Source organism: Echinops telfairi, unplaced genomic scaffold (genome assembly GCF_000313985.2).
Source record: "Echinops telfairi isolate 266 unplaced genomic scaffold, ASM31398v2 ScPeMD7_7469;HRSCAF=8507_0, whole genome shotgun sequence".
NCBI lineage: Eukaryota > Metazoa > Chordata > Mammalia > Afrosoricida > Tenrecidae > Echinops > Echinops telfairi.
This window is the reverse complement of record NW_022111372.1, coordinates 45,433,764-45,461,660: the sequence shown is the minus strand read 5'-3', so window position 1 is coordinate 45,461,660 and position 27,897 is coordinate 45,433,764. Positions and strand designations below refer to the sequence as shown.

At 39.1% G+C, this 27,897-nt stretch overlaps 2 protein-coding genes and 2 pseudogenes across 2 annotated transcripts; 3 read left to right on the top strand and 1 right to left on the bottom strand.

Moving 5' to 3' along the window:
• The first annotated feature begins 308 nt into the window (after window positions 1-308).
• LOC101656111 (olfactory receptor 2AJ1-like) lies at window positions 309-1,274 on the top strand. The gene has a single exon (XM_004697198.3). It carries the CDS (start codon window positions 309-311, stop codon window positions 1,272-1,274), a length of 966 nt encoding a protein of 321 aa, XP_004697255.3.
• Window positions 1,275-18,626: 17,352 nt separating this feature from the next.
• LOC101656416 (olfactory receptor 56-like) lies at window positions 18,627-19,565 on the top strand. The gene has a single exon (XM_004697199.1). It carries the CDS (start codon window positions 18,627-18,629, stop codon window positions 19,563-19,565), a length of 939 nt encoding a protein of 312 aa, XP_004697256.1.
• A 3,838-nt stretch (window positions 19,566-23,403) lies between these two features.
• Window positions 23,404-25,312, bottom strand: LOC101656732 (annotated as a pseudogene).
• An 846-nt stretch (window positions 25,313-26,158) lies between these two features.
• LOC101657045 lies at window positions 26,159-26,816 on the top strand (annotated as a pseudogene).
• The last annotated feature ends 1,081 nt before the right edge of the window (window positions 26,817-27,897 follow it).

The window sequence follows — 27,897 nt, the reverse complement described above, 5'->3', positions numbered from 1 at the left end:
TTTTCAGTAGACTGACTGTTTGCTATTGGAGCATTAAAACATGCTTATGTTCTTAGTTTGCAATTAACAGCAAAAGTTATGTGAATTTAATAATTAATCCAGATGGTTGTTTACAACAGTAGGTATATAGTTTCAATAACTGATCCAGGAAAATCTTTTTATGTTAAAAATTATTTAGAATCTTAACACCACAACAAAGAAAGATGGGATAAAGAAATTCAAAGGAGTCATAGGAGTGAAGGTAGACCGGTTATACAATAACATGTCATCTGACAGAACAATGTTTTTGCACTTGTGTTAAGGTAATGATGGTCACCCATGGAATAGATAATGAGACTGTCACCACAGATTTTATCCTTCTGGGACTCTGGCCTGAATTCAGTCATCTTGTGATCCTCATCTGCATCATTCTTCTGGTCTACTTTGCAGCTGTGATGGGCAACACTGTTCTCATTCTTCTCATCTGGTTGGATGCTCGACTCCACTCTCCCATGTACTTCCTGCTCAGTCAGCTCTCTCTCATTGACTTGGCCTTGATCTCAACTTCTGTCCCCAAAATGGTCACCAACTTCTTCTCAGGGAAGAGAGCCATATCTCAGATTGGCTGTGGAATCCAGATCTTCTTTAGCTTAACCCTGGGGATTGCTGAGTGCCTCTTGTTGACACTCATGTCCTATGACCGCTACATTGCCATCTGTAACCCTCTGCGGTATTCAGTCATCATGAGTCACACAATCTGTACACAAATGGTCATTGGATCCTGGGTAGGAGGAGCAGTAACTTCCCTGGTCCATACAGCCTATGCCATGCACTTCCCAATTTGTCGCCCACGAAAGATTCCTCATTTTTTGTGTGAAGGCATGGCCCTCTTGAAGCTCACTTGTGAGGACATTTCAGCCTACGTGAAATCAGTGGTCGTCTCGAGCTTTTTGGTGGTCCTTATTCCACTGAGTCTCATTCTGACCTCCTACACCCTCATCTTCCTCACTGTACTCCGCATGAACTCCCCAGAGGGCAGGAACAAAGCTCTCACCACCTGCTCTTCCCACCTCTGTGTAGTGAGCCTGTACTTTGGCCCTGCCATATTGGTCTACATGAGGCCAGGTTCCTCTAAGACTCCCAAATTAAACCAGTCACTCTTTATGTTTAACGCCATCCTGACCCCTATGCTTAACCCTCTCATCTATAGCCTGAGAAACAAGGATGTCATAGCAGCTATGAAGAATGTAATCATCAGCAGATGTCCCCAGGGAAAGATGAAAATCTGTACCTGATTATAATCTCATGTTGGCATATCAATTTCCTTTGTTTTATGAAGCCTTTATGGTTTTACAAATTTGGTCATGAGACTCACAGAAACATTACAGCATTTGTTTCAACCCCCTTGTTTAGTAGAAGTACATATGAATAAAACTATGATAACTTAGCTATGGTCTCAAGGCACCATCACAAGAACCAGATGTGAAATTCTGAAAGTACACCATTCCCCTTTAAATAATCATGTCACTTTACCTAAAAATGCCCACATTGCAATTATATGCATGTGCCTAAACACACCTGTGGAAAAAAACGTGGGGGTTCTTTCTCAGAGCAACAGAACTTACAACTTGAGTGGGCTTTGAAGACCAGGATTTTCAATTGACATTAAAATACTCTCATCTACCATAGAAAGCAAGTATTTTGAGAATGATGATGGCAACAAATGTACAAATGTGCTTGACACAATGTATGTGTGTATGGATTGTAATAAGAGTTGTATGAGCCCCCAATAAAATCATTTTTTAAAATTTCAAAATTTTTCAGATGATCTGAAAAAATGAAACAGAAATTAAAAAATAACTTCCTAGAATTTCTAAGAAGATTAAATTAGCTAGTATAAATTAAACACTGATAACGATGTGGGAATGGAGGCAGGAAGTAAGTGCTATGGTCCGTGGACACAGTATCTCAGAACTGGAGCACAGACTCCCCTCTACATGGATGTGAGAGAACGCACCCTTTTAGGGCTTCCTTCTAGGCATGCCAAATAGGGCTTTATTTTTAGATATAATAAAGGCATGTTGTAGTCACTTTCAGATGAATACATGTTATTAGCTTTAATTTAAAGCTGTGAAAAAACACTCTCTTCTGGAATAAAAAGGTAAATCAGAAATTTTAAAACAGGATTATTATTGTTATTTATGAACTGTATTGGTCATGTTTGAAGGACAGTAATTGCGGTGGGAGCAATAATTCCTCAGCACTCACAGTTGCAGGCGTGCTATTGCAGTCGTTGACTTGGACATTTGTGATTTTAGAAACAGGCTTTCAGTTGAGGTCCAAAAAGAACAGGGTAGTTGGGGTTCACTTGATCAGTGTCCCACAGAGTAGCGACAATGCGATGCTTTTTTGTGCTTTATTCCTTCCTCTCTTTTAATAATTCTTGTCCCCGTGGGCTAGAGATCTGGTTGGTTGGTTGGTTTGATTTTGTGGTTTACCATGCTGGAACAAAATGATTTATGTGTATGTTTAGAAACAAATATAATTTTAGTCACCATTTATATGAATTTCCAATATATGTGCAGGTGTTTTCTTTTACTCTCAGGCACTCATGAAAAATTTGACCTTCAGTTCTGGTATTCTAACTGTAACATGTAACTAGTTTTCCAATAAACAAACCATCTTTGACTTTCTAGTCGTGCTATAGTGGCCATTCTTGTAATGGATGTCAAATCATAGAATAGAAAATCTATGACATTAGAAAAAATAAAAACCAATGCCTGGTCTTGCTCCATCCTCACAATAATTATTATGTTTTAGCTCATCGTTTGCCTGCAACCAGTGAATCCATCTCCTTTAAGTGTTTGCTCTTTTTTGATGACCCTCTGCTTTACCAAGAATGATTACATATGAGACCAAGTCTTGTCATCCGCATTTCTAAAGAGCATGTGGCTGGACTTCTTCTAAATTTTCATTTTAAACATCTTCTTTTTGTTTTTCCCCCAGCAGTTTTATTCACAAGTAATTTACATATCATATACTTCAATAGTTCAATCATTCAATCATGTCACGGAGAATTGTACAATCACCCCCACATCAATTTTAGAATATTCCCCCTCCCCCATGCTCAAATCGTCTTTCAGAAAAGTTATGCAATCACACTCCATTCTAGTACTCTCTCCCCACTCCAGTCTTCATTAGTTACTCCTGAAATCCCCTTCCCCTCCTTATCATCTACCCCTCCACCCCTGAATTCCCGTTTTCCCCTTGTATCCATTATTCTCATTGTACATCCACCCCTCCTGTGCTTCACAACTGGGGGACACAACAGAAAACAATACAAAAAATTGCACTAAACATAACAGTGTACCGACAAAAATACTAATAATGTGCAAAAAGGGAAAGAAGACACCCCCCCAAACAATCAAAAAGCCAGGGAAGAAATTTCTGTCTTGGAATCAGTAAGAGATACTTGCACCCTGCACAAATTCAGGTCCTGTCTATAGGGTGATCAACTGGCCAAGTGGTGGGTTTGATCCAGCCTAAACAAGCTGACAGTGGTCTCTGCCTGATAGGAAGGCTATTAGAGACGCTTGCCTCTAGGGCAGATCTGCCAGTGGCTCAATCTGACCAGATCCTCTGCAGATGGGTTTTGGGCTCTCACTGTCCCTCTGAGCCCTTCATAAACCTAATTGTGCAATTTCTTCCATAATCACACATGTTTTCCAAAACATACTTTTCCCTGCTGGACTTCTTGACATCATTTCCCTCTTATATCACTCGGCCCTCTGTTTCACCCTTCCCCATGACCCGGGTTATAGTTTCCTTCCCTGTAGACTCAACATCCCTGGACTTCATTTACTGAAGAATATGGCAACAAATAACAGTTTCAAGAGGGTGAGCCTCAATGTTGATGCACCGCTGAGATACATCCTAATGCAAATGGGCAGAAGCAGAATATAACCGCCTGGCCATTGCAGGATTGCTGGGATGATACATGTCTTAATTCAGCGTACAGAGCGTGGATGCACTGAGATCCTTGTTTGTTCTCAAACAACAGGCACAGCTCTTGGTACTGCTGTCTTCTACCTCAGACACCGTGTGTGTTCTGGCTTAAGTCCTCAGGCGACAAGTGTGTCTGGGATAAAGTCCAGTTCAGCCAGTGGAGTTCCCATTTGGGTTCTCACAAATGCAGCCTTGTAGCATGACGTTCACCCCCAAGATCCAGGATTCAGAGTCCCAGTGTTGAGAGGCACTCGGCCTGGGTTCCAGGAATACCCCCAGAAGCCCAAGGTCAATCCTGCCCTCCCCCTGCATGCCACTAAAGACCCTCCTACCTAGTGATCCCAAGGGCATACTCAGTCTCTCCTCCCCCCACCTGCCAGTCAGCCCTCCCTCCTCTTCCCCAAGAGGCATGCACCTATGTTCTTCCTGAGGAGCATTCTCTCACCCCTCTCCTTTGCTGCCCCTCCCCTCAGTAAGCCTTATCCCTCTGACGGGGCCTTCTCCCTTTCCAGGAAACCTCACCCCAGATCCACATGGCAACCACTCAGCAGACTGCATCCCTACTCCCCCTACCATTTGATCCCAGATGTCCTGAGGTCCCCTCCAGCCAAGCGACCTACACTAGACTTACCTGGAGCAGACAGTGTGTGGTTCATTATCACTAGTCCACCTCTTAAGGAGATATTTTTGTAATAGATTTGCCCAGTGCAATAGGACATTTGATTTCTTAACTGCTGTTTCCATAAGCATTGACTGTGGGTCCAAACAAAATGAAATTCTTGACTATTTCAATACAAGGATTTTTTCCGTTTATTGTGATGTTGCTTATTGGTCTAGTTGTGAGGATTTTTATTTTCTTTATGTTGATGTGGAATACATACTGAAGACTATAGTCACAGATCTTCATCGATAAGCACTTCAAGTCCATTACCATTGCCCACCACCAATTTTAGTAATTATGGTGGTTGGCAAAAATGGGGAGGAGAGAAAAAGAAAACAGAGAAAGAATGCTCACATTAGTTTGTTTCTTTTTTAACCAGATGGTAATATTTCAGTCCTACAATAATAATATATTGCACTTATGCTTCAAATGGGAACCCTGGTGTCAGGTAAGCCTTGTACAACCACAAGGCTGTCAGTCAAAGCCACCAGCTACTCCATAGGAGATAGATCAATCTATCCTTTCTATATGTATTTGTGGTAAAAAAGTAATTGGGCTTGCAAAATTCCATCATATGATTTCTATCATCAAAGCTATATTTTCCTATTATTTTTCCTTCCTCTTTGTTTACAGCTTTTGAATTCCAATCACCAATAACTATCAATGCATCTTGAGTGTGCATTGGATCAATTTCAAACTGCCTGATTGAAAATTTCCAATACCAGTCCCATTCAACTCACTAATTCCTTGGATGTCAATCTTTTATATGTTCATTTCATTTTTGAAAACTTAAACCTTTCCTAGGTTCATATTTCATACATTCTAATTTCCAATTATTAATAGATGTTTGTAGCTATTTCTTTTCCTTTTGAGTCATGCCCCATCAGCAGATATAGGCTTGGAAGGTTTTACTTCAAAGTTTTACTCCATTTTCATCATTCTGGCTGACTCTATGTTGAGAAAGCAGCTCTTTCTCAGTCATATTTTGAGTGCATTCTGGCAGTCACACTCTCAAAAACTCACTCCCATCGAGTCAAATTCAAACTGTATGCTGAGAAAATAACCAGATAAGCTGAATTATATGAAGAAGATTATGGCATTAGGATTAGGGGAAGACTTATTATCAACCTTCAATATTCAGATGACACAACCTTGCTTGCTGAAAATGAGGAGGACTTGAAGCACTTGCTGATGAACATCAAAGATTACAGCCTTCATTTTGGATTACAACTCAATGAAAACAAAAGCAAAAATTGTCCAAATAAACCAGTAGGTAACATCATGATAAATGGAGAAAATATTGAAGTGGTCAAGGATTTTGTCTTGCTTAAATTCCCAATCAATGCTCGTGGAAGCAACAGCAAAGGAATTTTAAAAATAAAGTGCATAATCAACTGCATAAGGCCTCTTTAAAGTGTTGAAAACAAGGCCTGTCCCAAGTCATGATATTTTCCATAACATCATATGCATGTGAAAGTTGGATATTGAATAACGAAGTCCAAAGAAGAATCAATGCATTTCAATCATGCTGCTGTTGAAGAATGTTCAAGGTACCATGGTTTGCCAAAAGAACAAGCAAATCTTGTCTTGGAAGAGGTACAACCAGAATGCTTCTTGGAAGCAAGGATGGAGAGTCTTGAGAAGGACATCATGCTTGACAAAGTGGAAGGGCAGCAACAAAGAGGAAGGTGCTCAAGAAGATGGATGGACACAGTGGCTGCAACAATGGACTTCAGTATAGAAAGAATTTTAAGGATAGTGGGGGACCAGCGGTATCGTTTTCTGTTGTGCACAGGGTCACTATGGGTGAGAAACAACTCTATGGCACCTAACAATACGTGCAAATGACACAACTTTGCTCTATGAAAGTTTAGGAACAATTGTGCGAAAGGCACAGGACCAGGTTGCGTGTTCTTCTGTTGTCCTCTGGGTTACTGACCTGAAGGCACAATATGGCAAGAATTAACTAATGCCAGTGGTCTTGGATTTTTCTGTGGTATATATACATCCAATGACTAATACATTTTAATAGGTCAAACCTTAAAAAGGTAATATTTTATCATGTGTTTCTGCTCTCTTCCCTAAAATCAGCAATGAAGACATTAGACAGGACAATGGGATTTCCAAAACTAAGTGTTGGTGAGGACACTTTTTTTGGAGACTGGGGTAGAAGTCTTGATGAGGAGAAATTGCAGTGAAAAGACCATTTGAACAAGCAATTCTCAGGGGACATGCTACAAGTGTAAATTCCCAGGCCAAAACCTAAAGTAATTGAACTGAAACTGAGGGTGACCAGTAAATCTGTATTTCATCAGGTCCTCTATGTGACTCTAAAGAGGGTAAGCAGTGCAGTGATTAAGAGGTCAACTGCTAGCCCAAAAGTTGGTGGTTCAAACCCACCAGTTGCTCCATAGGATAAAGATACAGCCGCCTACTACTGAAAAGATATTAGATCTTGGAATTCTGTGACACAGTTACAGTCTGCCCTATAGGGTCAATATGAATCAAAATTGACTCACTGGCTGTGAGTATGGTTTATTGTTTGATTGCTTTTTATTTTTTTCTAAGTGACTTCGATGAATGATTGAATTTGAGCATCAGTGGTACAGAGGAGTAATTTGGCTTATGCTCTTGACTCTCACTCAGATTGCCTCAGTAACATCTTAGCCGGCTTTCTTTTCTGCACCCCCACCTGGAAATCTGGTGCATCCACGTGTGAATTAAAATAAGAACTGTAACAAAGGCACACGTAGGGTGAGAACGTGATATAAAAAAATTGGATTGGGCAGCTTCAGGCTTTTACAGCACTCTTCCTGATCTCTACGTGATGGATGCAAATGGGAAGTTGCCTACTCCCTGCAGCCACTCCTCCAGCGGGTTTAAATACAACCCTCAACCAGAAGAGTTGCTTGAGGGAAGTCAATGAAGAAGCTCAGACTTGTAGTAAATTCCTGATGACTGGCATGCATTAGGGTATGGCTTTCACCTCACACCAGTAGCAATGATCAATTATCAACTGGAAAACTCATGTGTCTGCACAGGATTTGTGTTTCATGGGGCTTTCAGTGACTGATTTTCCAGAAATAGATTTCTAGTCTTTCTTCCAGGGCACCTCTGGAGGGACTCAAACCTCCAAACATTCGGTTAGCAGGCAAGCACATTACTGATTTGCATCACCCACGGACTTGGAAAAAGATAAAGATTCAAGAGAAAAGTGTTGAAAGATTAAAAACAAAAATCGATTCATTCTGATTCTATAGGGCAGACCAAAACTGCTTCATACAGCTTTCAATGCTGTAATCTTTACAAAATCTTTACAAAATATGAAGAATCATTTTAGGGTAAGAGAAGAATTATTAAATGTTAATTGCTCCAAACAAGGTAATGTGCTTTAGATGATCACATACTAATGAGTTTTAACCACTAGCCTTTTTATTAGTATGCCAAACACTGTACCACTGAGCCACTAGGGTACTTAATTAAGAGATACAGAGACTAAAAGTAAAACTGTCAGTAATCAAGAAAGGCAGTATTTTTTCTGTTAAGAATAAATTCTGTGTTAGAGAATACTTTAAATGAATGTTTCTACATTCAAGAAAGATTAGTGACCTCACACTGAAAGGGTCTTAGGAAGTCGAACAGGAGAGAAAAAGAAAAGCCTGCTGTGAACACATGTTAGTAACATTTAATAGTATCAAACACCAAGAGTTAACACTAAACCAATCCAAACCAAAAGAAGCAAAGGAGGGAGAAAAAAAAATCAAACATGATTCAAGGAAACTTAAATCCATTAACCCAGGCCCAAACATTTGAAAACCTGTGAGACAATGCTAACATGGTCAGTGGGTTGGCATGGAGAACAAAGAACAGAAAAGTGTAAGTGCATGAAAAGTTAAAAGGTGTATATGGATATAGAGATACATTGATCATAAGCATAGTTAATGTTCACTTTAAATGGAGCTTCATAATATACTAAGCATCAATTAACAAAATTTAAGGATGAAATCAACACTTCAGCAACTAAAGATGAGCATTTGAATTCATCATTCTCTGAAATGGGTGTGTTGCTTTTAGGTGCTCTTGAATTGTGTCAGGCTCATGACAACGCTATATATAACAGAAAGAAACAATGGCAGTTCTGCCCCTTCCTCACCATCCCTCTTCTGTTTGAGCCCATTGTGGCAACCACTGTGCCAATCCATCTCTTTGAGGGTCTTCTTCTTTCCACTGACCCTCTACTTTACCAAGCCTGATGTCCTTCTCCAAGGATGGGTCCCTGCTGATGGCATGTTCAAAATATGCGAAATGAAATTTTGCCATACTTGATTCTAAGGAACATTCAGACTACACTTCTTCCAAGACAGATCTGTACATTTTTCTGTTAGCATATTGTATTTTTAATATTCTTTTAATGCCTATAATTCAAAGGCATCAGTTCTAATGCAGTCTGCCTTATTCATTGTTTAGCTGAAACTGTTATATGAAGCAGAAAACAAAAGTAGTTTTCAACGCTTTGTACAACACAGTAAATTCAAGTTCTTAATTATGGTAGTTTATGTTACATATGTTTGGGCTAGGTCCAGACCATGCAGTCCCTGCCCCCAGTATTCCAAGGAGCTTATCTCTCTGGGCCAGGTACGTACAGCCCCTTCCCCCAGCATTCCAGGAAGTGCATTTGTGGGAAAACAAGATGATTTACTCACAGACCACATCCTGACTCAGACCCTGCAGCTGCAGCACCAGAAAGCCTCCCTTCCTCTATCAGCACATAAGTCTTGACTCAAGCCCTGTATATGTCCCACTGCCTCACTGCCAGATGCAACTTCCCTGACCTAACTCGTTGGGTCCTGAAATCCGCCCGGGAGCTCCTTCCCTACCCTAATAAAGCTGCTCTTAACCTCACGTTCTTTGTCTCAATTCTATCTTCATTCTGCATCTCAGTTTTTACCTCTCAACATATAAAGTGGTATGTGTGTTATATTTTATATTCATATGAACACATTAAATATGCATATAAGGAATGACTATAAATAGAAGATAGCTAGGTATAAGTTGTTGATGTTTTCAGGTTCTGTTCAGTGCTTTCTGATTCATAGTGACACTGTGTATAACAGAAATAAACACCGTGCACTCCTGTACAGTTTTGTTATGTGAGTTTACTGTGGTAGCCACTATGTCAATCTAGCTTATGTGCCTCTTTTTTGTTGACCCTCTACCTTACCAAGCATTGTGACCTTTTCCAGGGACTGGTCTCTCTAGATAAAATGGCCAAAGTATGTGAGATGAAGTCTCTCTATACGTAACTAGATAGATAAATACATGAAACATATTTATTTATAAAATACATACAGTTACCCTTCAGTATCTGGGGGTGAGTGGGGGTGGTTCTGAGCCCACTGCTGATGTCAAATCAGAAGATGCTCAAATATGTTAAATGAAATGGTATAGTATTTGCATATAACCAATGCACATCTTTTCATATCCTTCAAAATATCTCTAGCTTATTCATAATACCGAATACAGTGTTAATGCTATCTAAATAGCACTTTATGCTCCTTCTAGTCTTTAAAGAATTGCATTTACAATTTAATTGCTTTTTTGGTTTGTGTTTTTTTCTTTTAAAACATTTTGGTCCTAGGTTAGTTGAATCAATGGATGTAGAACCCACAAGATACTGAAAGTCAACTGTGTATGTCATATATGTAGCATACATTACAAACAGGAGATAAAAAATTATTTTAAATAGCACATAGAACATTTACAAATATTAGACACATATTAAAACACAAAAACTCCAAACACTGCAATCGAGGGTGGGAAACAGAAAGGTTATCCCTCAAGTTGTCCCCCCATAGTATATACCAAACCTAAGGTGTTGCTTGCTAACACATGGTCAATGACTATACACTTGGAGGTCAACTGCTTAAAGGTTATCTGCCTTTAGGTTATCAGCCCTTTAGAGCAATCAGACCCTACAGTCTGTCCCACCCTAAGTAGGGCCCACTTCCTTCTGATAAAGATAATGAATTGTTTCCCCAGAAGAAGTGCCCAAAGAAAAGGTCAAGCCAACTTAGGGAGGACCAAGGTTAGGCTGCCATCTTGAATCTAGAGTCTGCCCATCTTGTCACATGTATACTCCTAGTGCCTCCCCTTCCTATTGCATGTACACCCCTAGCCCATCCTCCTCCTGTCGCACATATGCCTATTGTACAACCCCTTCCTGTTACCATGTAATTAGGGGGGCTTGCACATTCCCTAAATGTATCTAAGCCTTGATTGGAAATATATTCACTCTCTGTGCACACATCTGACTGCTGAGATAATGGTCACCCCAGACATGAGCATTCACATGCTTTATCTTGTCTGATGTCTCTTTAATTTTACCCCTCAATTACACAATCACCCCTTGGACCCACTTGATTATGGGGTCTGGTACCCCACAACTGAGCCAACACTGTTACATGGAGACCTCCCAGTTGGTTTCTGAGATTGTAACTGTTTATAGGAGTATTAAACCGCGTCTTTGTCCCATGGAGCTGCTGGTGTTTTTTGAATAGCCAACCATGTGGATTGCAGCCCAACTTATAACCACTACACCACTAGGGGTCCTTCATTAAAATGCAAGAAAACCTTAATTGCAAATGGATAAATGTCATGTAGATTATGCTCTTAAACCATAATGTAATAAAATTAGAATTCAAAAATAAAATATCTTAAAAATATATGTTGAAAAGTATGTTACTAAATAAACTTTGGCCTCAACTTAATTGTAAATCACAAAGAATATTCATAATTGAGTGAGTAGGAAAATACCACAAGTCAAAATTTGTGAGATGCACAAATTTGGAAACATATAGCTTTACATACATATATCAGGAATCAAGAAAGCTGAAAATAAACGAGATAAATATTCAATGTGAAGATTAGGAAAAGGCAAAATCCACATGTAAAAAAAGATGATAATAAAGATTTAAAAAATTAGTAAGATGGAGAACAAAAAATTAAGATAATCAAACCAAATGCTGGTTATTTAAAAAGATTGAAAGGTAGAACTGTAGCAATAATAATAATAATCGAATACAAATGAAATTTAAGTAAATTTCATTTAAAGTGAAGTAGAACTTATTTAAGAGATAAAATTATCTTTAATATAAGCTTTCAAATAAAATTATTATGAGATATAAGCTAACATATGAAGATATGAATGATTAAATAATAAATTCATAGACAATGACAATTGGTACTGAAGTCACAAAGATCACCAATGTCATTAATTCAGATCCAGATGGTTTCACATTCATTTTCTCAAACTTTCAAGAAACAAGGCCTTTTATATAAATGATGCAGAAAATCATGTAGGAAAAATATTTATGCGTTGGACTACAACATTCCTCAAGGTTATCTAATTCTGATTCTATGAGATCTTTGTAAATGATAGATAGCTGATAGTAATGAAAATTTTTTTTCTTGGCTTATCTACATTTAAAGACACTTTGTCTCACTCATTCATTCACTCACTGCCATCAACTCAAGTCTGACTCATAGCACTATAGAGTGCAGAGTAGAACTTCCCCTATGGGTTTCTAAGACTGTAAATCTTTACATGAGCAGATGCTTAATTTACATCCCTCTTTCTCTGTAAAAGAGACCAGCTTGCCTTTGTTTGCACATCAATTTTAATATTCTTTATTTATAAATTGTCTCTTTTTCAATATCTTTTTGGGACTTACTGTAATCCTCACCAGTTTCCTCACAATGGTGAGATAAAAATTTTTAGCAGTTGTTCATTTTTATATCTATACATGAGTCACAATGTTACCTTTTTTTGTGGACAATTAGCTTTAAATCACACTGTAGTTACTCTAAATGGGATCTTCTTATAGGCTTACTTGAGCTGATATTGAACATACAGGCTGGAATATCAAAGCAAAGAAAACTTCAAAAGACTGAGGCAAAGCTCCTGGGATTTGAGCTTGTTTCTGGAGCAGGTAGGGATTTAGAACCGGTGTCTCCAGTCCCAGAGGTCAATGGAACTTCCTGATAAACAGGTTGAAACCTACTTTTATTTGTAAGCCCTGAAGCAACAGGGATACCTAGTTAACAATGATTATTGAGTACCTAATCAACTAAAGCCTCTATTCCAGGGGAGAAGAATCACAGTGCTTCCCTGCATCATCTACACATAAGGACAAGACTGGGAGAACGGTTGAATCTTGAGGCTGAGACCTAGTCATCCAAGATCCATGAAGTCAGATAGTTAGAATTAAGAGCCATTGCCAGGAGCACTATGACAAGCTGCCACTGATTTGTTGACTAATGAAAACTAACCATTAATTAGTGTTTTCTAGACTTGTCTAATGGCAAAGGTCACCCAAAGTTTTAATAAATCCACTCATTCCTAGTTATTTCCTGGTATTTCCATTACAGGAATCCTAGAATCCATATTTTCCCCAAGTCTTCAAGTGATTCCTACAAGTGGGAAAGTTGAGGAATCAAAGACCATAAAGACGCTACCGGAGAAGTTAGGGCTATTTCTCCTCAGTGACTTCTGGCCATGACAGGGACAAGGCAGGAATTCTCAAGTGCTAGTTCAGGATAATTAGACTCCCAACTGGTTCTCCTTTAGACTCTTTCCCTAAGAGGCTGGGTCATTTGTCAGAAATCTGGCAAAGTTTATTGAGTCCTCAGTGTGATATGGAACCTTATATTGAACTCTTGTGGGCTACATTATGATGATTATGCTAAGGATAAGACAAGTGGATGATCTTCATGAAAACCAATCCAGGCATCAAAATGCTACCAAGCCTGCAGATCCATGTGAACAGAGCTATAATACCATGAAGGGGCCTTAACATTTCAGGTGAGTCTGGACACCAATTATAATTTGGTGAGAATACTACTTGGAAACTCTTATTTAAAGAAGAACATTTTGGTTTCTTATTTAGAACTAATAATACATGATATTTTAATCTAAAAAATAATAAAGTCAGAATGGGTCCTCTGTACAACTTAGCCATTAAATAGTCAAATTTGTCTCTGTACTGTTATTCTGCAGAGGACTATATAATTGTAGAGCCTTTGGTATGTCTCTCAGAGAAGTAGAATGCTCCCTTCTTCCTCCATGGGCAGCAATGATGTGTCTCTTGAAACCAAAGGGGGGAAAGAGTGTCCTATGTCTAGCGATGATAACGTTTTCTTACCAAGATTTCCTAATATTTTGAGAGAATCAGTGTTTTTAAAGAAGGCTTAAGGGCTGCCTAGGCTACATACACTTAAGTAAATGAATACTCCCAAGTATACTTGCATGTGCACACCCATGTTTACAGTTCCCTTCAGAGTAGAAACCTAAATAAGTTCATTACAAAACAATTACTTAAAAACACATATTTATACATACTTTTCTACCACAGAAAGAAAATATTTTATACTGAATTAATTACATGTCAATCAGTGTCTCTCGCTCTCTCACACACACAATTAAAGCATTTCCTATTTTTTGTCCACTATCTTGATCATTTCTGCTTCCAATTCTCTACATCCTGCTTTGTCTTCTCAGAAATTTCTTTTCAATCTGTTATGTGCATTTCCTGAATCAAGATCTCTTTTACCATGGAAGACTTTTCTTCTTTAACTTCCTCTTCTTTCTTGGCTTGGAAGAATATAGCCTAGAAACACTTTGCTTGAAGGCAGAAACAGGCCATGTCCTTGTCCTTTTGATTTGACTGCACTCACGGACGTTTTCTGTTCTAAGGACAAAAGTACTGATCTCCTGCCCATACCACAGCCCAGCCAGGAATCCAGCAAACTTTTTTCAGTTACCCACCTTCATCATTTGTTCTAAAACGAAGCCCCATCTTCAAAAATGGTGCATAACATTTTAAACGTATTCTTCAGGCTGTCAGTCAAGATGATTCAGTAAGTTTCCCTTCGCTTCCTCTGCACTTACTGGAATAATCCAAGTTCTTTAATATTCCTTTATGGATTTATGGATTGTTAATTATAGGCTGCATTTGCTTAAAACCAACGATTGGGATCACTGTAATTTTGTCACCTGACATACATAAGAATTGTAGTTTGAGCTGAAGATAAAAAATCAGTAGACTCCATTATTTTATTGATTGACCATCAGCTCACTTGATTTCTAAAAGCATGAATTTCTTCATCTGTACTATAGGCGGATGGGAAATATTTCTCCTCCATATCCCAATAGTTGTGTAGCTGATCCAGTCAGATAATGCATGTAAACTACAAGATATGATACTGAAGCTCCTCTGTTAGGTGCTCATTTTCCCTGTTGTTCTTGTTAGGTGCTGAGTCATAGTGACCCCATGTGACAGAGTAGAACTGTCCCATATTATTTTCCTGGAGCCACTGGAGTGGGTTTGAACCTCCAACCTTTAAGTTAGCAGTCAAATGCTTAACCATTGCACTACCATGGATCCTCATTTTTCTTAAGGAGGTATATATCAACACGCCTTTAGGGAAAGCATCTCCTTCCTGGGCTTTCAAACTATACTGCATGATGAAAATTACTTTAAACACTGTAACCCAGTGTATAAACTAGACATTAACTGAGCCAATAAATTAAAATCAAGTAGCAGTACTAAGGAATGCATCTAAATTCCCTCTTCTTTGATGCTTCCTGGGGAAGGATCACCACACAAGAGGGAAGGATCATATGTGTTCTAATAAGTCAGTAAATAGCTATGATCCACCCAAGATACCTTAACAAGAAATAAGACTGGAATTTCAATCCTTCATAGAGTCACTTCCTACCAGTGTAGAATCCAAAAGGCTTAGGTTATTAAACAGCCTTTAAGGTTCTGTTTTCTGGGTAACAAAATCAAGGTATGACATACTAGATTTAATTTTCTCTAGGAACCAACTCATACATTAATTTTTTTTAAATAGAAGAAAATATTGAAGCTGAGAATCTCAGAAATTCACAGGTGTGGTTTTTCCTATCCTATAGGTTTGCTATGAGTAAGAATTGATTCATTATAGTTAGTCATCTAAAGTTTAACTAGCATAAAACCCTAAGTTCTATCATCCTTTGATCCATTCTTAATTTGTTCTAGTTTTTTATTATTTTCTTCTTTCTTTTGGATTGACATTTTTCAGTGATTTTTTTTGTTTTGTTTTTGTTCGTGGGGATTTTTTTATTTTCTTTTATAAAATCCAGGATATAGATACAGTAAACCTATGGAGACATATAGTTTCTTAGGATTATGATAGGGGAAGTTGTGGAGGAGAGGAGAATTAATAACAAGGAGTACAAAAAATGAAGAAAATGTTCTACAATTGATTGTTGTGGTGATTATAAGATATTCAAACCACTGAATTATATGGCACATGAATAATATGCCCATAAAGTTGTTTTTTTTAATCTTCAGTTCTAGATGATAGTACTTAACTAGTTTTCTCAATAAGTAATTGGCATTCTACTATTTTTCATAACAAAAATTAATAAGATATTATTGGTGAAAATATGTGTTTGTTGTTTTGCTTATTGAGTTCTAGAAAATGGATTCTTCAAAGTGAAATTAAATGCATCTGTAATATGAGTTAGCTAAAATAGTATTTTAGACATAGCTTCCACCTACGGATAAGACATAGGCACTTGTCTCTTTGGCTTTTTGGTAAAGGGATCTAGGTGCAACACCCACTAAGGCCACTTCCAGCCTTACACTTTGAATTCTGTTTGCCCGATGCTGCCTTTCTAGGTGGTGAAAACCTACCTCTCACATCGGGATGAATGAATCTTTTGTGCAGGAGGTGATCAGAGCATTAGTAAGGACAGAAAGTTAAGACCTTCTTGAGCTGACAGATCAGATTTCTTGAACTATTTTATGTGCACTTGCTTCTTCATATATGCTTAGTTACTAAATATCTGTGTATTCGGTAGACTTGTCCTGGGACTAGCTTATTTTCAAAACAAGGTAGTAAGATTATGGGGGAAAGAGATGACAGTTCTCACCTCAAAATATCTTTGGTTACTTCTACAAGTTTTAAACACACATACATGCACATGGTAGTTGGCTTAGGGGTGGTTCTTAACAAGAGGTAAAAACAATTAATACCATGAACCAATGAAAGTACTGATGGGAAATTTGAGGACTGTAGGACTACTCTCAATTTCAAGTTACCAGTTTGATTACACACCCCATCATTTCAGCACTCACTGAAAGAATACATTATTTTGGCACTGATAGTTTGTTGTCATGCAAGGAAATTGAAATGTTTTCAGTTCATTAAATGGCTATATTTATTCAACTTTGATGAGAAATCTTTGTCAGGAGTGAAATATTCTTAATTTGAAGTAGAACATATTATCATGTGAGTATCCATAGAATGTATGTATCAGTATGAGTGTTATAATTCTAACATGGATAACTTCAAGATAATAAATTTAAACAACAGTCACAACAAGAACAATAATAATTATTCTACTTCTGACTGTGCTCACAGGCTCAAAATTCTATAGTTTTCAAATGATGCCAGTCAGATCAGTTCATTATTTATGTAGGAGAAAGTATAGAAGATGATTATTAATATATTTAGCTAAGACCCCTTAGACCACTAATTAACTAGAGGATCTTAAGTTTTGCACTAATGTCAGCTTTCCCATGTCACCAGCTTATAAATCACTTGGGCACATTTTAAAAAGACAGCTAAGTATTCAAACCTCCAGAAGTTAGGCTTGAAATTTGCCCTTTAAGAATAATTCCATGTGATTTTGGTGCACTGTCAAGTTTGAAGACCAAAGTAAAGCCAGAGGTCTAAGGGGTTTAAAAAATCAACCAGCAGATCAGAGCAGCATGCAAGACTGAATTACTGCAGCTTCAGAGCAGATGTTATTAGTGTTTATGACACTCTTGTTTATGACACATTTGTTTTGCATGAAACACTCTTGAAGGTGATAGAAAGTTCTTTCTTTAACTGTCTGATGATTCCTTTCTCTGGTGATTTGGCTGGCAGAGTAGAAATACAAAGGGCAACAAGGAGGACGTCGAGTAAGTATTTAAACACACACACACACTTGAAGAAAGTGCCTTGTTTCATCATAAATGAAATAAAATTCCATCATAGTAAAATCTAAATGAGGTTACATATCAACTTATTTATATATGTATTTTTAACTTTTTTTGTGAAGTTGGTAAAGATTTGCAGAGCAGTCAATTTTCCTTCAGATATGTCCAATATCTCCCTTTTTCCTAGATACAATGAATTTAGACTTTCCTTCTTGTTGAACTTCTGAGCAGTTAATGCTAGCGAGATTAACAGACCTCATTTCTTTGCACTTCTGTGAATGCAATCACCAATATAAAGAAATCTATATGGATTGAGAATTCTCAGGATTTTCAAGTGGATAGTGTTATATGAGGACTAGAGAAGATTAACAAAAATGGTTAGAATTTGATGCCAGAAAACATAACATGTCATACCCCATGATGTTGTTAGATGTCGTCAAGTTGGCCCCAATGTGACCTAATATGCAAACATAACAGTCATCTTCATGAAAGTCAATATGTGTAGACTAATTTTCCAGCACTATATCACAAAGTATTCTGCTGTAATATTGAAGGTTTTTTATTGGCTAAGTCTAGGAAGTAAATTAATTGCAGGCCTTTCTTCCTAGTCTGTGTTAATCTGGAAGTTCTGCATCCATCAAGAGCAACTCTGCTAGATTAGAAATACCAGTCGCTTAACAAGCAGCATCATAACAACACAGAATCTACCACAGAATGACAAGCTGACAGACTGGTGGTGACATTCCTCATGTACTAGTTATTAATTCCGCTCCTGTGATTTCCTTCAACATCTGTACAAAACACAGAAAATTCTTGTTCCCCCCAAAAAGCTTTCATGACCTAGGATCAGTTGCTGTATTTTATTTGCCTGGTTTAATTCCCCTGTCTCCTATACATTTATGATTTGAATGTTTCAAATATCTTTCAGGTGAAGCTGAGAAGAAGAAACTATGGATACAGGAAATGAGACATCAAGCACAGACTTCATTCTCCTGGGCCTTTTCCCAGGGATGAGACATATCGGCATCCTTGTCTCCATAATCCTCCTGATTTACACCATCGCCTTGACAGGAAATGCCACTCTGATCTTTCTCATCTGGGTCGATCCCCACCTCCATACCTCCATGTATTTTCTGCTTAGCCAGCTCTCCCTCATTGACTTAGCTTTCATCTCTAGCACAGTCCCTAAAATGGCAGTCAACTTTTTCTCAGGGAAGAAGAAAATCTCCCTGATTGGCTGTGGGACCCAGATCTTCTTTACCTTGTCTCTGGGGATTGCTGAGTGCATCCTCCTGACCCTCATGGCTTATGATCGATATGTAGCCATCTGTCACCCTCTGAAATACCCAATCATTGTAAGTCCCCGGGTCTCCCAGCAGATGGCCATTGGATCCTGGGTAGCGGGGGCTTTGGCATCCTTGGTTCACACAACCTACTCCATGCACTTTCCTCTTTGTGGCCCACGGGAACTCCATCACTTCTTCTGTGAGGTAAAGGCCATCTTGAAACTGTCTTGTGAGGATATTTCTGCTTATGAGAAAGGGGTGGTGGTGACCAGCATTATTGTGGTTCTTCTCCCTGTAAGCCTAATTTTGACCTCCTACACCCTCATTTTCCTGGCAGTCTTACAAATGAACTCACCAGAAGGGAGGAACAAGGCTCTGGCCACCTGTTCTTCCCATTTGACTGTGGTCACTTTTTACTATGGTCCAGCCATGATGATATACATGAGGCCTGGATCCTCCCACACCCCCATCTTAAACCAGGCTCTCTTCATGTTCGACACCATCCTCACTCCCATGATGAACCCCCTTATCTACAGTCTGAGGAACAGGGAAGTTGTGAGTGCACTGAGAAAAGTATTGAAGAGATGCCTCATCTCAAAGTAGGTTGCTCTGTTTCATGGATTTAACTGAAAGATTTACACTGCGTCACTGAGAGACCATAGGGTTGAGGACATTAATTTAGTGCGTGTATGTTCCTGTTTTCTCCATCTACAAATGTTGGACACCTCGTGTTCATTTCTTCTAACAATGGCAGTTGTTAACTAAATCATTGAACAATTATGAATTTTGGAAGAAAAACAAAGTGCTAATGGTTCAGAGAAATGTCTCTGATGTCTACCATACAGCTGATTTTAGTGAAATAAGTTTTGCCCACTCCTCTAAGAATGCTTTATTTATTGTGCAATGGAGATAATGCAATCGCCTCCTTTCTTTCTTTTAGAAGTAGCAAGAAAGAGGTGAGAAAATGTACTCTACTTTGGAAGACAATAAAGTATTCTACACAAGTACAGAGCATTTACTAGCTTGCTTTTATATAGAACTTCTGAATGAAAGGCCAATTAACTGCAGGTCTTAAATAAGACCAATGTAATAAAGAGAGATCAAGCAACTTTCTTTTTTGACACCTACTGATGCACTGAGTTATGTTCATTAGGCCCTACACATGGAACCTATCTGTACCCTCTTCATATTTTTCCTCCTAATTCCCAATAACAGTCACTTATGGAAGTTCACTGAAGTCTATCCAAATTCCTACAACACTGATTTTCCTGTATGCAGCTCTCCGTTTTCAAGGCCAAAGGACCATCATTCATGTGTGCTTTTCAGGGTCTACAGGGTAAACTATAGACGCCTATTCTCAATAGAAAGGCCTTTCCTGGCATGGTCTAGCCTGCCTGCTACCAAATCTAAATCTACTTGACTCAAACAATGGCCAGAAGCTTATCGTTTCACCTGAGTGCAATTTTCTCACCCAGTCATGCACATTTCCCCATGCTGTTCCCTATATCTGGAAAATGTTTTTTCACTACTCTCCCAAATCCCCTTTCTCTTCATGGCCACCCCTACTCCCTCTTCCACCATTTGTCTGTCATTTTGTCATACCGAGGTGGCTTTTGGGTTGTCATGATGCTAGAAGCTACGTCAGTGATAGTTCACATACCAGCAGGGTCACCCAAGGTGAATATATTTCAGCAGAACTTCCAGACTAAGAGGAATAATAAGCTGACCACTTCTGAGGGGTTAGCTACTGAAAACCTTATGAATATCAACAGAACTGTCAAAACAGCATTGGGCTCAAATATAACAATCATGAGGATGGGGCAGGACTAGGCAGTGCTTCATTCTGTTTTAAATGTGTCAATATGAGTTGAAATAGACTTGATCGCATCTAACAACCACTTCCTCTTCATTCTTCAAGTGTGAGTTCATTAATTCCCACTCTGCAGGCTTTTCTTTATCCAAGACAAATTCATATGATCCTATATCTGTCCCCAAGACTATTGACATCCCTGCCTTTTAAAACTCACACATATGTGCAAATTGGTTAGAGAATTTATTTCCATACATAATTCACAGAGTTTCACATGCTAGGGAATCATCCGAATGCTGAAAATAGACGGAAAGGAGCTATCCTGAGTGTACCCCCTTAGGGTCCCTGGTTTTCATGACCGTTCCAGAAATCATTCATTGTAATTTTGCTGTCTTCACTTCTTTTTGTACAGATGAGAAAATTGAGGCTCAACATGGCTTGGTCAAAGGTACGGGGCTGCTAAATGATAGTAAATAGCACAGAATCAGGTTTTTTGTCTTCTGATGAACTGTTTATACCACTGAAGTAATTGAGTCTAATAGAGAAAGCGGGCATTCATGCTAGAGGATTTACTTCTCACGAGAGTAACCTCGGCAAAGTTACCTGGTGACTATAGGCTCAAATTTCATCATCTGAGAAGCTGGAAGAATTCTTTCCACCTTGTGGTCTGGATCACTAAATTAGAAAATATGAATGTAAAAAGTTGCCAATTGATAAATAGAAAGTATTAAAATATGACCATTTTACCACACCAAAGAAAATATCAAGTTGGTGAGACCACCAATTAAGCCAAATGTAGTCTTTATTTTACTTATTTAGTTTCATTTTTTAATAGCTTGCATATGTGTTTATAGACATGCATTCAATTTTTTGAGTCAGAATAAATCATTGTGTTATATTAACCTTTTAAGAAAGATATAAGGAAATTAATATAGATAAATGTAATTTGTCAATTGATATGTTGTAATAATTAGAATAAAAAAAATTAACAATTAGCCTTAGTACAGAACCCAATTTACACATTAAAAAAAATTTCATTTTAGCCTTCTTGGAGTAAGCTGCCTGTTTCTCACACAGCACAAACTATTTAGCTATGTGCCAATCAAGGCTACCTCACATAACAGAGTATCATTTTATAGTCATAAGCTAAAGCTCGCATTGGACATAAATGGTATGTTATCAGAAATGTATGACTTTATATACCCGCTTCACTGGACTCCCCAGAGACAGACTGAAATTCATGTGATTGCCTACAGTTTAACAGTAATTTTATTACATATAAATATATACAGGATGAATTTTATTATAAACAATGTTAAGGATACTGTACAATGTTTTACATTAAACAGCTGGGTTTGTTTGTTTGTTTGTTTGTTTGTTTGTTTTTTAGTCCTTTTATTGGGGGCTCATACAACTCTTATCACAATCCATCCATACACCCATTGTGTCAAGCACATTTGTACATTTCTTTCCATCATCATTCTCAAAACATTTTCTTTCTACTTGAGCCTTTAGTATCAGCTTTTCATATTTTTCCCTCCCTCTGCCACCCTCCCTCCCTCCCTCACAAACCCTTGATAATTTATAAATTGTTATTATTTTTTCATTTCTTACACTGACATATGTCTGTCTCCCTTCACCCACTATTATGTTGTTCATCACCCAGGGAGGGGGCTATATGTGGATATTGTGATCGGTTCCCCCATTGCTCCCCTACCTTCCCCTTCCCCTCCTGGTATGGCTACTCCTGATATTGGTCCTGAAGGGTTTATCTGTTCTGGATTCCCTGTTTTCCAAGCTCTTACCTGTACCCATGCACATGCTCTGGTCTAGCCAGATATGTAATATAAAATTGGGGTCATGATAGTGGGGGGTGCAAGCATTAAAAAAACTAGAGGAAAGTTGTATGTTTTATCAGTGCTATACAGCACCCTGACTGGCTCATCTCTTCCTTATGACCCTTCTGTAAGGGGATGTCCAATTGTTTACAGATGGGCTTTGGGTTTCCAACACACACACACACACACACACACACACACACACTCACTTTAGTGTGCTTTTGTTCTGGGTCTTAGATGCCTGATACCTGATCCCATCAACATCTCATGATCACACAGACTGGTGTGCTTCTTCCGTGTGGACTTTGCTACTTCTGAGCTAGATGGCTGCTTGTTTATCTTCAAGCCTTTAAGACCCCAGATTCTATATTTTTTGATAGCCAGGCACCATCAGCTTTCTTCGCCACATTTACTTATGAACCCATTTTATCTTCAGCAATCATGTCAGGAAGATGAGCATCACAGAATGCCAGATTTTAGAAGAAAGTGTTCATGTGTTGAGGGAGTACTTGAGTCGAAGCCCAATGTCCATATGCTACCCTAATTCTCTTTTGTTTTAGAAGACTCAACAATGTTTATGTTTTAAATTTCCTTTGGTCCCATCCCACAATGACCCATTCCTTCACATCCTGACCTAGGGATGCAGGGTGGGGTGAGAGATGTGGTCTTGCTTACTCCACTGTAGATAAGTTTTCTTTCTCGGGGTGGCCTTGAATCCCCTCTGGAGCCCCAGTTTGCATTTGGGGCCCTCAGTGAGAGCGGGACTTTCCCAGTGTTCCAGTGAACACAGGCTTCAAGGGGAGCTGTGAGGGGTGGTAGATGGATTTTGGAGAGCAGGAGTGTTACCTGCAGTAGGGTGTGGGGTTTGCAGTTGCTCAGAAGAAGTGCAGTTTGTAGCTGGGGAGTTTGGGATTCTGGTTGTCTTTGGTGCTTGCTGCACAGTCTTTGTCATAGGCATCGTCCCGAGTTTCTTCTGACCGTCTGGATCATGAGGCTTGCCTAAGATTTCAGAACATAGTCCATTAGAGGCATTCAGCAAATCCAGATTTTTCTGTACCCATTTGGCGAGGGAGGCAACACTAGCCATGGTATGGGAGGTCAGAATCACCCAAGCAGGAGGCATCTTCAGAGGCATTTGCCAGGTGCTCATGAAGGAACCCCAAGGACTTACCTTGGAGTGGGTCAACGAAGACACCAGGTGACCTTAATCACTGGCGATACTCTGAGAATAGCCTTCCTGGGAAGGGATGCTCTCTTTTGTTGGCTTGCTGGGGGACCAGTTCTGCAGATACTTGGATGAGAAAGCTTTTTCACACTCTGCTTCTCTTGGTGGTACATGTGGAGGTGGGAGACGAGAGGGAAGGAGAGAGTGCTACCTTAATTCTTAACATATAGATATAAATACATAGATCATTGTACATAAATATATTTACATATATACATGCCTATATTTAGACCTCTATAAATGTACTTTGCCTCCTAGTTCTTTCCTCTATTTCCTTTTACTTTCCTCTTGTCCCACCATCATGAAGGGCCTTCATTTGGGTTTAGTAATTCCTGGCTGTTACATTGCCCTTGATTAAGCCGTACTAGGAATCCTACACCCTTCTCTGTGTTGATTTTATTTCACTTGTTGTTCTCTTGTCCCTGGGTTGGTTCCTTTCTCCCACCACCCCTTCTCCCGTGTTCCCCGGGAACCATCGATTTCGTTGTTTTCATCTCCAAATTGTTTATCCTTCCTATCTAGGTAGACATGCAGAGACATTAATATGTGCAAAAAAACAGGCAAAGCTAAACAAACAACAAAGAAGGCAAAACCAACAAAATAAAAGCAAAATAACAACAACAAAAAGTCAATGTCAAAAATGGAAAAGCCTATAAATAGTTCCAGGTCTGTCTTTTGACCTTCAGGAGTATTTTCCAGTGGAGAATGATGGGGTACCACACTCTGTCCCCAAAGTCTATTTTTGGTATTCCACGGGGATTTCATCACTTTGCTCCCCTTTGTGCTCTGTTGTTTACCCTTAGTGTTTCACCCCAGTGTGATAGGGTCAAATTGGGCACAATTTCTGCACTGTGTGTCCAGTGTTGTACTCCATACCGTGATGGTTCAGTGAGAGATGTTGTGCCTTGTGGTGGGGCCGGCCCTGTGGTCCTCTCTGTATAGTGTCTGCTCTGAGCAGGAATATCATCCTCAGAGCTTGGTTCGCCAGGATGTGTTCCCCTTCCTCTCCGTCCCTCTTCATTTCTTCTGTGTGCTCTAATCAGACGTGCTCCTCTCCCCAAGCTGTAGCTTCAATGCTGTCCTCTGAAGTGCATTCTTCCCTGGGGTGGTGGTGATGGGGTCCACATAGTTGGGATTGGGGCTGGCCCCACAGACCTCTCTATTGGTTCCCTGGTACAGGCTAGTATGTTGTATTCACGTCTTGGTGCACTGGGTTGAATACCCTCTTACCCATGTCTTTTTTTTTTCTTTCCCCCTACTATTTAGTTGACTGCCATATGTATCCCTGGATTGGGTCTGGCCCCGGCCATAGTACCTGGACCTCACCCCAGGAATGTTAACATATAGTAGCTTTTCCCCTATGCCCCATTTTTTAAGCTTACTTCAATGGACTCATGTTGTTATTGACATTTTGTGCTTGAATTACTTCACTTAGCATAATTTCCACCAGTTTTTCCCATGCGGCAATGCGCTTCATGCTTTCATTGTTTCTTTTCAGGGATGTGTAGTATGCCATTATATGTATGTACCACAGCTTTTAGATCCAATCTTCCATTGATTGAAATTTAGGTTGTTTCCAACTCCTTGCAATTTTAAACTGTGCTGTGATGAATTTTGGAGCACAGATGTCTAGCAGTGGTTTACTTCTTGTCTTTTCTGAGTATATGCCCAGTAGGAGGATTGCTGGTCCATATGGTAACTTGATTTCCATCTGTATTAGATATCGCCAAATTGATTTCCATAATGGCTGTACATACCTACAGGTCCACCAGCAGTGGATGAGAGTTCCTGTCTCACCACAGCCCCTCCAACACTTGTTACTTTCTGATTTTTGAATTGGGCTATCTTTGAGGGTGTTAGGTGGTATCTCCTAGTTCTTTTAGTTTGCATTTTTCTTATGGCTCATGATCAGGAAACTTTTCTCATGTTTGTTGGCCATTCAGATTTCTGCCCTTGTGAAACTTCTGTTCAGGTCGTTTGCCCACCTCCTTAGTGGGCAATTAGTTTTTGTTTTTTATTGTAAGCTTGCAGAGTATTGTAGATTCTATTAATAAGGCCTTTGTCTGCTGTGTCATTGATAAAGATGACGGCTCTTGTATTATCCTCTTGGTGAATTCTTTCGATGTACAAAGGTGTTTTATCTTCAGTATATCCCATTTGTCTATTTGTGACTCCTCTGTATTTGTATTCTTCCCTATTTCCAATAGCCTATGTATTTCTTGCACCAAGGTTCTCAGGTTTGTCCCAATTCCCTCATTAACGGCCCTAATAGTTTGGGGTTTTATTTCAAGGTCTGTGATCCATCTTGAGTTTATTCTTGAGCATGGAGCGAGGTAAGGGTCTTGCTTCATTGTTCTGCAAGTAGATATCTATTTTTTCTCAGCACCACTTATTGAAGAGGTCATTCACAACGTGGCCATCTGTAATTCCCTGCAGTACGCAGTCATCATTAGTCGTAGAGTTTGTTTGCAGATGGCTGCCATGTCTTGAGTTGGAGGGGCATTTACTTCCCTGGGCCATATGGTATTCACACTGCATTTCCAAGTTTGCAGCCCCAGAGAGATCCCCCATTTTTTCTGTGAGGTCATGGCTGTCCTTAGAATTGTCTGTGAGGACATCTCAGCATATGAAAAATCAGTGGTGGTGACGAGTATCCTAGTTCTGCTGCTGCCCCTGTCACTCATGTTGTCATCTTATGCTGTCATCCTCCTCACTGTTCTCCGAATGAACTCCCCAGATGGCAGGAACAAAGCTCTGGCAACCTGCTCTTCTCACCTCTGTGTAGTGGGTCTCTATTTTGGTGCAGGCATGTGCATTTACATGAGACCAGTGCTGCCAAGACTCCAAAGCTGAACCAGGGTCTCTTTCTGTTTGGAATGGTTCTTACTCCTCTGCTGAACCCCCTTACCTACAGTCTCAGGAACAAGGACGTTTTAAGTGCACTGAAAAAGTTAATGGGGAGGTGTCAGACCTCCGAGTAGTGGGTAGAAATACCGTGCACTACAGACAATATATTCGGTTGTACTTGGGGTCACTATGCATCAGAACTGACTGCATAGCACCTATACAGCAACAAAGATAACAGTAGAAGGAAAAGTTGTCAGTTCAGAAATTATATCTGTGAGAGCTGAGGAAAAAAAATCCACTACACTTACTGAGTCATGTTTTTCCTAATTTAAAGGGGTGGGGGGAAGTTTAAACCCACTTCTTTCCAGTTTTGATTTTTAGATTAATTGTTTTAGAGGAAGGACAGGGACTGTGCCCACCAAACTCCTCCACTAGTCTCACTTAATAGTCATGTGCATTTTAATATTTAACAAGCTCCACACCGACTGTAAGAGAGGAAAAGCAGTGTCTGCACCCCTAACGCCCAGAACGTTGCCTAGCACACAGAACTCACTCATTGGTAAAAGGGAAAGAAATGATCATAGACGGAGAAGCAAGTGAATTTGCCAGGGTTGGTTTGTAATGCATAAAATGATCGTTCCTTTTGTCTTGTAAATGTGATGTCTCGGGTCTGTGTCAGTGTTTCTTAAGAATGGTTCTCTGATCACTTAATTAGAATCACTTGTAAGTAACTTTTGGCTAAAAATGTAATTTGTATCCATCCTGGGCAGACAAAATCAGGATCCATGAGCATGAGGCTCAGGAATATGACTGAAATTCATGCCATTATTCTCATATGTAGAAAAGGATGAAAGCCACTGATCTATTTATTGACCCTGGTACTTCTCTAGACCCAGTTTAAAAAATAATTCACCCCTTCTAAAGTTTCCTGATGTCTTTAGAGTGTAATGTACAATGAAATAAGATCATTATAAGTACTAATGGTACTACTTTAAAAAATACTAAAGAATAAAGTTTTATTTTTGTTTTGAATGGAGTCCTGGGTAGCACAAATGTTTAATCATTTAGCTATTAACTAAAAGGTTGCTGGTTCGAATACATACAGAGGTACCTTGGAAGAAAGACCTGGCAATCCACTTTTAACAGTCACAATCATGAAAACCCTAAGGAGCACCTTGGGACATTATGAATTGAAATCAATATTATATAATTTGA